This window comes from Diuraphis noxia, unplaced genomic scaffold (genome assembly GCF_037042655.1).
Source record: "Diuraphis noxia isolate RWA-SAM2 unplaced genomic scaffold, SU_Dnox_SAM2 contig0001, whole genome shotgun sequence".
Lineage (NCBI taxonomy): Eukaryota > Metazoa > Arthropoda > Insecta > Hemiptera > Aphididae > Diuraphis > Diuraphis noxia.
Window position 1 is genome coordinate 103,293,102 of NW_028301711.1, and position 11,625 is coordinate 103,304,726.

Here is an 11,625-nt window from a genome sequence, read left to right on the forward strand (position 1 = left end):
TCTTTTTATTTTTTCCTTTTTGGCTGGACATGCGCCAGGACAATTGGTCCTGATGGTCTCTCTCCTATATTTTTATTTAACTGCAGATTTATACTTTCCCCACCAATCACATATCTCTTTAATTTTTATTTAAATAGTGGCTCATTTCCATTATCTTGGAAATCCACCTATATTCATCCAATTCTTAAAAAGGTAATAAATCATCGTTGTATGGAAATAAATGACGTACTGTATATTTGTCTTTAAAAGTTGTATCACAACCAACAACAACACAATTTTTGGATGGCATCTGGAGTGAGTGAAATACATCATAAAGAAATAATATAATTATTAATTACCATAATAAATAAAAGTAGGTAGGTACTCACATCAATAATTATTGCAATTGATACTTAATACTACGTAAAGACCGATCGAAATATATTAGTAACTACTAACTAGTAATCGTTTTCAATGTGTTGTTATAAAATTTAATAAATTAATAATTTTTCATATTACACAATAGTACAATACACAAATAGTAAAATTAATGTGCCAATGTGGTTTTTTTTTATACCAACTTATGGTAACTTGAGTACCTATAATTGCAGTCATAGGCGCAGCTAAGGTAAAAATTATAATTATTTGTATATTCTATATTCGTCGACATTATAATACATTATGTTGGTTTACGCCATTTACGGGCTCGTTTTTTATAATATGCTATTGACAAACTATCAAAAATATTTCCCGTAAAACAAATTTAAACATGACAGAAAAACTGGGGGGGGGGCTGTTTGGAAAACTAGGAGGACTTAGCCCCCCCCCCCCTAGTTGCGCCTATGATTGCAGTAGGCATTCTGATTTCGTAATATTCTTATCAGGCTAATGCAGCTGGATGCTATAAAGTTGTACCCTCATGGTTCAACAATAAAAGAATCACCATGTATACATATTATATTTGGTTATTTTGATATTTTAAGACACTTGCTATTTAATCTATGGAGAATGCATTGGCTTCAACAATACATATTGACAATGTCATAACTGAGTTTGATGTGCTTAGAGCTCGTAAAATAAAATTTTAACTTAAAAAAAAACTATTTAATAAACTTGTTTTTTTTCTTTTTTCATTTAAATATTTTATAAAAAAAAAATGAAACGAAATAGTTATTGTCAAAATGCTTTTAAATTTTGATTTAATTGGAAGCTGTGTAAAGGACCTGGACAACATTTAGAACAGTTCCCGAAATTTGATGCGTGATTGATTTGTGAGTATAGAAATTCTGAACTCCAATCATTTAAAAATTTAACAATACACAAAATGAATTATCTATGTTGTTTAATGTAATACTAAGCACTAATACAACTACCAAGGTGCTTTAAAAAGGAATTTTTTTTATTATTATACATAGAATACACTAAAGTGGATATTATCTAGAAATTCTAAAGCTGAATAATTATTGAAATACTTTCTCAAGTTGAAAACAATTTGAATCTATATTCCTCTTAAAGTAGGCAAGACAATAATTTCAATGATTGAAATTTTGATTACAAACAGGTTACTGATAATAAGGTGACTAATAATATGTCTGAAATGACATTAAAATAATATTTAATCCTTGACTCATCTTTAAAGATAGTTAGAACTTTTTGGCATGTTGTAAATAAATTTAATAATTTTATAATATAGTAAAATAATTAAAATACAATTATTCATAAACCTCATAATTACAAACCATATTATTTTGGTTGCTGGCAGAAAAGGAATTTAAATTTAGATGCAAACTGAAGCTTAAGTCTACCTATACAAACATTAAATATTTTCTGTTAAAACGTCTCTATGCATGTATTTATTATTTGGATTTATTTTTTTGTATCTTCAATTTGTTTTTGTGGTATATCACTTTGGCAGATGAAATTATTTCAGATTCTGATTTCGATGCTTCTAGAAGATTTGAACTCATTTGAGGTTCTGACATCCCTTGAGTGTCCTTTGGTTTCACTAAAATAATAAATTAATTAATGACCATATGATGTTATATAGATATAATATTAACCTGTTTGTAACTTCTCCAATTCGATTATCTTTTTTTTAAGTCCTATGATTTTTTGTCTCATTCTAAACATGGCAATAGCATTATTTTCTTCTTGAACTAGTTGAAATAACATATTAACTTTTGCTTGATAATATTTTTTTAATTCCATGAATTTTTTTTCAATTGACAGATGGAATTCTTGATAATTATTATTTAAAGCTACAATAGTATGCCTTTGTCTATCATTTATTGCCTAAAATTGTTTTAAATTTATATTTATGAAAAAGAAATCAGTTACATTTCATACAAAAATAAAATATATATTTGATAATAAAAATACTTACATCAAGTTTAGATATTATTTCATCATTTTCTCTTCCAGATTCTTTTAAATCTATAACTTTGATAAAATAATGTACCAACAATTTTTTAAGCTCGTCTTTATTTAAAGTTGATAGACACTTCCAGAAAATTGCTGTTTCATTTGAATTCTGTAAACAAATAATATCCATACTGTACATTTTTTTTTTTTAAATATCAAAGTTCTATCATAATGGATATGATGTTATTTATTACCGTTTTAATAAAATGTAATGAATTTACATCATTATTGCATATATTATTTTTTAATTCAATTAAATAATCTATGGAATCAATTGCTTCATCATTTTCTAAATATCTTCTAACATCATCTTTGAATAAATCATTATCCTAGAAAACAAAAATATAATTTGAGTTATAATTATTTAAATTTATGAATTGGTTATTATGTAGAAAAAAAAAAATGAAAAATGTAATGGTTTAAAATATTAAAGGTTTCTTTAGAATACAATCACTAATATAATTTAATATTAGTTGATATCACGATTATTTTAAAATGTATTAAATGAAACTATTTTTCATGTCTATAAAATGAATAAACTTATTATTATTATTAGTATAATCTTATTAGATAAAAACCTTTTGATATTTGGGATTAAACATTCCTTTAGGACGTGAACTTAAAATTTCATTTCTCATATTCTGTAAGTTCAAAAATTCTTTTTTTAAATAAACCTTTTCATTTAAATTTGATGATGTATGGACTCTAATTTTGCCTATGCTTGATAAAACCTAAAATTGCATAAATTGTAATCAGTTTTTTATAATTAATTAAATAAACATATAATACAAATTCTTTAAATGACCCCTAAATTTGACAAATGTATTTTTAATTGATTAATTCGCTTTTCATTTTGTATTATTAATGACGAAACTTCTTGTTTATTTTTTATGTGATTATTTAATTGGTCATAAAAAATTTTTAACCGATCATTAGAAGTCTGTAATGCAATTTGATATTGTAGTAATCTAAAACATAACATTCATTAGTATTTATTAAGATGAATTTACAATTTATTAGTAAATACTTTTCTGTACTATCACTGGCAATTTTTATAATGTCATTCATTTTTTTAATTTTGTCTTCATATCGTAATAGCCTATTATTTGTTCGCTCCCCGTAATCTGTATCTTTACTAGATCCATTACCATAATTGGTTTTTGATTTGTTTAACTGACTTAAAATTTTAATATATTTTTTGTTTATTTTATTGTACTCCTTTTCAACTTTTTCTTTTGCATTCCATCTGACTTCTGCAAATTTGGCAGTTTCACTGATAAAATTTTTCTAAAATAATTAAAACTTTAGCAATGTACACGATTTTGTACCTATTATAAAAATTAATAGTGAATAATATGATAAAAATTATGACACAATTACCTTAATTGATATAATATCTTCTAAGTGTTTAATATTATTTTTTAATCCATCCTCATTAACAGTAATAATGCTCAATTCTTTTCTTTTTAAATTTACTATTTTTGTTAAAGTTTTTAATTCTTCTCGCAATTTTGTGACAACGTCCAAACTGTTGTTTATAGTAATATAATTTAGTGAAATATGTTGACTTGGATCAAATTCAGAACCTAAAAATTATTTTTAAATTAATTAAAATATAACCAACAAATATTAATAACAATTGTCCTTTTGATAACCAATGACATTTATATAAGTTTTTAAAAATATTATGGCATGAGGAACATTAAAATAATATACAATTAAGTAACAACCATTGTTTTTCCTTTGTTTTATGGTGCTTTATCTAATAAACTAATTATTAAGTCCATTTGTTTAAAGTAGCACAGTGAACAAAAAATTATAAAACATAAACCACACCATATATTTCAGTATCTACCCACTATTAATTCTCTTAACATGTATAATATAATTATTATGATATCTTAAATATAATGTCTATTTGATTGCTAATCACCTACAACCTGCTTATAAAAATGTCTACTATGGCTCATAGGCGCCATGAAACCTCATTCACCATGTCAATGGGTGTAGATATATTTTATCACATAGACATTTAAAATTCTATTTTTCCATTATCTCCTCTTAATCCACCCTCTAACTAGGGACTGTATTCTTAAATCTATTTAAAAATAGAATTATTAAATTCTTTGATTAAAAGTGTATTATTTTCACCGTTGTGTAATTGTAATAAATAACACGATAATAAATATAATAATATAAACATTTAATCTATATTATAAAAATCAATTGTGACCTTGGAGCCGAAGGCATTCGTTTCTTTCTAACTCCAACACTTAATGTTTATACAGCTCACTCTGTCGCTCTTCTAAACAGCTGATTAAGTAATTTTAATTTTCGGTTTTATGAACAGCCGAATCTGTTAAATTAATTATTTATTTATTTTCATTTTGAAATATAAAGAATGAAATTCAACATCTATATTCATCAGATTTGGAAACATATTTGGAAGTTTTATGTGATTACAAATTAGCACAGATAAAACCAAATACATTATCAAATTCAGATAGCAACAAATCCAAATATTTGAAAGTGTTAAGGAATATATATGGTGCTGTGTTTGAAAAAGAGAGTTGGAAGATAAGAACTAATAATAAAATAGAATAAATCTTAGAAAAACAAAATCTAGTAAGATTCATAAAAACCGTAAGAATAAGATGGTTACGTTATGTACTAAGAATGTACAAGGAAAGAATGCCTGAACGAATAATGCATGCAAGAATGAAAGGAACAAGAAGGCAAGGACAAACTAGAAGTAGATGGTTGGGGGAAGTACAGAAGGATCTGTAACAGATAGGTATACAGAATTGGAGAAATGCAACTAAAGACCGGGACGGGTGGAGAAGAATTGTTTTAGAAGCCATCATGGCCTGTAGTATTCAGGAGTAGTAGTAGTAGTATACATATATATGTTACGGTGAATGATGTAAACGTGGTAAAATACGTCATTCCCCGGTAAATGACATCATTTACCTAAAAATTGGTAAATGTTGTAAATGCAGACATTCTCCGGTTATTGTCGTCAATCAATAGTTTAATTGGAGAATGATGTTTAATACTTTTATGTCGGTGTGAACAATCAGCGATAAGCGTGTAGGTGCCGAATAAGCTTCATTAGTTAAAAATATCATGATTGAAGTCGATAGATAAACGAAAATCCCAACTAGCAATAACGTCGATAACCCGAGTAATAATATGAGATAATCTTTTAGTTTATTAGTTAATATCGACGGGTATATTATTATAGCGAGTTGTATTTGCTACGAATGTGTGTTTTATAATATTATTTGTAAAAATTTGTGTCACCAGTGAAAAAATATAATAAAAGTTAGATTAAATTATAGTGTTATAGTTTTGTTCAATTTTAATATTTAAGTAATTTTAAGAACAAATTTAATGCAGCAATTGACACAATTGTCAGCACTAAAAAGAGAGGTGACAATATATTTTATTTTAGTTCTGAAGAATACAACAACAAGATTAAAAAAATAAAAGAATTAAAAATTGGAACACTGAAAAAACGGTAACGAATAACAGACTTATACGTAAATATGATGTTGTGTTAATTGGGGGAAAAGAAAAATTGATTACACCTATAGTTGATAATGAATCTGACATTTTATATTACGTCACAGTAGACGAGTTGTTTGAAGTAATTCACACCGCACATTTAACAGTAGGGCATGGTGGTAGAAATAGGATAATAGCTGAGTTAAAAACAAAATATTGTAATATGACAACGGAGGCAGTTATGGCATAATTTGTAATATGCACGTATTTTATTATTTTATTATTTTTTTATTTTAACAATAAATCATTATTATAAATTGTACCTACAGTAAAAAAATCAGTGTATTATTTGAGATTTATCATCATTTACCACTAGTTTTAGTAAATGATATCAATGACCGGTGAAAGATGTACATTTGAATTTAAAATCTGGTTTTTTACATCATTTACCTACATAATCGAATCATTTTGGTAAAATACGTCATTCACCGGAGAATGACGACATTAACCAATATTCATCTTTTACCGTAACATATATATATATATATATTATATCAGAATCAGATCCTTTATAGATTCTATATCTATGGTTTAAAAATCGAAAAATATGATTATAATATATTTTATATTTTATTTTTATTAAATATTATTATATTTTTATTAAGTTTTGAACACCACTAGCTACACCTGGTATTAAACACAAATTTTAATAATATAGAGTTGGTATTTTTAATGGGCAATAAAGTGCATAGTACTTTATAATAATATTATATATTCATTATTATTTTTCAATATTCTGAATTTTTTTTTTACAATTGTCAGTTATAAGTATTTATTGTATTTTGCAAATCAAATAAGTTGTAAATTATTATTTTGTCATTTTGTCATTACTATGTCAGACCACTTGGATTAAGTTGAATGATAATGATTACATTATTATAAAATTGTATAAAAAATTATAAATTAGTTTTTATTGGATGACAAATTATAGTTAAGAACAATTTCAGAACACTTTTTATAATAGATTAAAATATAATTATTATTAATTAGTTGATGGTTTCAATATTTTATGTTTATTATATAATAAATAATAATGAAAAACAATGAGGAGAGTGCTGTGTTCACTCAATACCAAGACTTTACATAGCTACATCAACAAAAGGTTAATATATTTAATTATTATTTATGTTAGGGCGAGAAAAGTGTAGGATACTAGGACTAAGAGTGACAAAAAAGGTTGAGAACTAAAGGGTTAAATTATAAAAACATTTTATTAATATGTTGAACATTGTTGAACAGGAACATAGTCAGGATGATGGTGAGGGAATGGGAGTAAATTACCTAGGTAATGAGTTTTTAATTTGTTAAATATTATAACACATAGTTAGAGTAGAGAGGATTTATTAAAATTTTTTAATTAATGAGTAAACTTTCATTTTAATAAAAATTATTAATTTTTAATTGAATTCAATCAGAACAAAATAAGACAAATATAACTAGTGCCCTTACGTTTAATAAACGCTTACAAAATACAGATCTGCCATTTTAAAAAAAACCAACGATAATAAGTGAGTAAGTAGATGGATGTCGCTTTGTTGCACAGTAGGTTATAAGTGGGTTACTTTAATAGTGTATGTGTAATAGATAGCAGGCATGCCCACAGAGATTTAACTCACTAGGAGCAAAATATTTTTAGTGTCAATACCATTTAATGGATCAGCTCATTAGCAATAAATTTTATTGATACATTCGTTTAATTTTTAATATTATATCTAAGTAGAGCTTAGATAGATTCAACTCTAATTATTTTAAAATGCAATTAAAATATGAATATAAGTACATACAGAGTGATTCAAAATTTTGTTACAGCCATTTTATCATATAAATATTCAAAATATTGAATAATATATGCAACAAAAAATTTTTGATTTATTAACATCTATTTATGATATTATAATTTTATAATTGGAAACAATATTTTAGAGTATTAGGGCCTTAGCCTTAGTAGGGTTTTAGGGCATTATCTCAAAAAATTGAAATGGAAACCTATACTTTTTTTGCAATTATAATGTGGGGGAATTTTTGAAATAGATTTTAGTGCATGAACCAGTGGCGTAGCCAGGAACTTTTTATGGGGGGGGGGGGGTCAGCAAATTTAAACTTACCTAACCTAATCTAAACATTAAATTCATCAATTTATTGGTTTTAAACAAATACAACTTATTAAACATTGTTAATAAAATACATAATATATTTGTATTGATCTCGGTATTTTCAAGTCTGGTTGACCTTAGTTTTTTTGACTCGGGTAAAAAAAGAATTAATTTTTCTAACCTGCTTATTTGTTAGGGAATTTGCCTGTAATAATAAATAATAATAATAACAATTTAGGAAATCAATTAAATAATATTATGTATATTATATAATTTAATTTCATATTCCGAAGCAGAATATTTTTCAGAGTATTTCGATAAATAAAAATCAAATTTCAGACAAATAGTTAATGAGTTTGGCCCGTTTCACATGGGCGTGTATCATACACGAGTACACGACACATGGTCCACGCTTGTTTTTTAGTTTACATTAATTAAGTTCATACATGTGAAACGGCCTTATACGTCATACCTAACTATTTAAGTTAGAAAACTAGGAAATAAACTAGGAACATAAATATTAGATATTAGAATATTTTCTGTCTAACCACTAAGGTATATTAAAAATTAAATTTTAAAAATATCTTACCATAATAAAATGTTTAGACGTCTAAAAATGATGTCAAATTAAAATAAAACAAATAATATTTCAATTTGTTATTTTATAAAAGTAAAAAAACTTGTGAAAAATCTTGTAATGAATTTTCAAATCTTAGATTAAAAAAGATTAATTTTTATGATGAATTTCTAACTCAAGATAATTTGCACATTTACGTGATTTCTATGTAGTTTGTCAAATTTTTGAACTTCAAATGTTTATAAAAAATATTGACTTAGTGTTTTTGATATTTACTATATTTAGTATCATAACTATACATTAAGAGCCTTGAATTAAACTTTTAAGCTTTTTTACCAAACAAATAAAAATTGTATAAAGATTTATAAATGTATGGAATTCCCAATGCACCCAGATTCACTTTCTCATAGAAAAAGCAACTGAAGTTGAAAATCGAAGCATTATTTCAACAATTTATCATGCACGTCTATACTATACGTGTACTAGTGTACTTATCATTTACTTAAAAAAACATACATCATTGTAAAATCAATACATTTATAGCTGCGCTCAGAATCTAAAATAATATTAAAAAGTGCGGTACCACTCTGATGCATTAGATGTCGAGTGAGTCACTTTAATGGATGGTGTTTAATGTGAATTCTATAATATATCAATATGTCCAAAATACAATTTTGAGAGATATAAGCCTAAATAAAGTATGTTTCATGTTTTTTGATATTCCTATATAGCATAGGTATTATTTATTTAATTAATTAAAATACAGTTGTAAATTGATTTAATTTTTGCTGAAAATATTGCATTTATTTTATTGTTAATATTTAAATTGCTATAATCAAACAGTAGAACAGTGTGGATACATTTATGGTAACTACAAATAGTTAATAATTTAAAATAAGGTAATCTAAATATTTTTTAAATATCATTGTATAGGTATATTAAAACGTATAATATGAGTAAAAGTGTTCACGAAGAATATTTTTAAATTACAACAAAATGACAAAAAACTAGGTATATCCTTTATTTAAATATCTAATTTCATACAATTTTTAACTTCAAATGAGTTAAAAAAAAGGTCAAGCTAAAATGCACTTTACCACACCCCTCACGAATTTCAAAACATTTTTTTTTAAAGACAAGGTTTTTTATACTCATTTAGGAATTTTTTTTGGAAACCATTATTTTGGAAGTTATAGCCCTCCAAAGTTTGCGATTTTACGTTTATACGCATGCGCGCCACACTATAGTTTACTGCTGCGCAGAGCAACTCGAGGTTTGACAACTGTAACCGGCAGTCGAAGGTTCCTTTAATTTTGAAGACCGGAGCCACTTGTGTGTTACCTACTTTAACTTACATGGTTCAGTTTACTTATTAGGTCATTCGTCTGCCCGTAGGGTAGGTACCTCCCCCCGCGACCCTGAAGGTGTCAAGCCCCCCACCGGTTAGCTATTTAAGTCCCGGGGGGTTTGGGGGCCGTGCCCCCATCTAACTCGAGGTCTGGACCTCGAGTTTGGCGACCGGAGCCAGTAGGCGAAGGGAGCCACTATATACTTATATTACTTTAACTGACAAGGTACAATATACTCATTAGCCTGTCTACTTGTTGATAATTGCAAAATAACTTAATAAAGCTTATTTTATTATCATAAAGATAATTTAATTAACAATTTAGTAATAATGAGATAGTTATAAAATAGCGATATTGATATAAATATAGAACGTAGTCCAATTAAAATTGAGCGCAGTTGGTGTTGAGCGCAAACGTATTAACTTAAAATCGCAAACTTTGGAAGACTATAACTTCCAAAATAATGGTTTCCGCACAAAAATTCAAAATCTTGAAATGTAAATTTCTAAAATATAAAGAATAGGTACAGAGATAATGAATGATTGTCATTAAATCAATTACTACAATCAATACGCACTGTCAACATTGTAATTGAGTTCATCTGATGTTTGTGTAATACTTGTTCTGATGAGATAATCGAATCGATAGTTAATGTATTTGTTGTATGTTTCAAATACACCGATTAACTTCTGATCAAATTTTATTTCATTTATTAAATTTTCAATGTTTATACCCATTTTTGACGGTCGAAAAAAAAGTTTACAATAAATTAAATTTTTAATTATATACTACACATTTGTTAGTGAAAAACCCGTTCTTTAACACTTATGAGAAACAACGGAAGTAAAATGAAAAATGTATAAGTAAAAATTATATTATAATTTATAATAGCAGATCATCAAAAACACGAATAAAAAGATTATAATATGAATAGTAAATAATAAGTTATCACATCATCATACAATATTATACAATAAAATCTAGACAGTCGAAGGGTTATCACGAATCACTACGAACGACCGTCATCGCTATCACGGTGTAGAGAAGATAAGGTGACACCGCTCTCGTATCTTTCAATGGTACAATAGGCATAAATAGTGTGACGTCCCTTGTCTATTGATAAGACCGACGGTTCAAAACAAACTGTTATCACGGTTCATTCCATACGAAATACATGGGTCAAAAAACATGTTTGAAAAAAATTGGTTTTAAGTGCATATGTATTTTTTTCTTAGAGTTCTAACTATTAAAAACATGTTCTTCACAAGTTGATACATATATACCGATCAAAAATATGAAGCTAAACGATTTTTTCGTCAATATAAACAAAGTGTAGTATTTAGTATTTCTATGGCACACACGTTATACCATATACTCTATGCATTATCAGTTAACAAATCAGTTAAGTATTATTAATATTTTTACTATTACAATTCTTACATAACAGTATGTACTATTTTCCCTCCATTTTACATAATAAGTATGTTTTATGCATTGTATATGGTTTTATGACATTACTTATATGTATAATAATTTGTTGTGTTTTTCTTTTTGAGCCATTTGCTTGCCCAAAGCTCTGTTTCGGCGGTCTCATGTGTCAGATTTCCTTTTTGAAGAGTTTTTTTTTAAGTGAGTATAA

The 11,625-nt window shown here is 26.4% G+C and overlaps 1 protein-coding gene across 1 annotated transcript; it reads right to left on the reverse strand.

Annotated features, from left to right (window-relative positions):
• Positions 1–1,304: 1,304 nt before the first annotated feature.
• Positions 1,305–10,922, reverse strand: LOC107170866 (uncharacterized). Its single transcript, XM_015521071.2, has 9 exons — positions 10,564–10,922; positions 3,781–3,986; positions 3,428–3,687; positions 3,206–3,368; positions 2,979–3,131; positions 2,595–2,729; positions 2,363–2,509; positions 2,040–2,271; positions 1,305–1,984 (listed from the first exon to the last, which is right to left on the reverse strand). The coding sequence occupies exons 1-9, from the start codon at positions 10,721–10,723 to the stop codon at positions 1,836–1,838; spliced, it is 1,605 nt and encodes a 534-aa protein (XP_015376557.1). The 5' UTR covers positions 10,724–10,922; the 3' UTR covers positions 1,305–1,835.
• Between the last annotated feature and the right edge of the window lie 703 nt (positions 10,923–11,625).

What these genes read in the sequence shown, in the direction of transcription:
- LOC107170866 (XM_015521071.2), bottom strand. Translation starts at nt 10,723, where the DNA reads ATGGGTATAAACATTGAAAATTTAATAAATGAAATAAAATTTGATCAG. An exon ending in TACATTTGTCAAATTTAGGG is followed by an intron (nt 3,132 to 3,205) that starts GTCATTTAAAGA and finishes ATGCAATTTTAG; the next exon opens with GTTTTATCAAGCATAGGCAA. An exon ending in TTAATCCCAAATATCAAAAG is followed by an intron (nt 2,730 to 2,978) that starts GTTTTTATCTAA and finishes TTTGTTTTCTAG; the next exon opens with GATAATGATTTATTCAAAGA.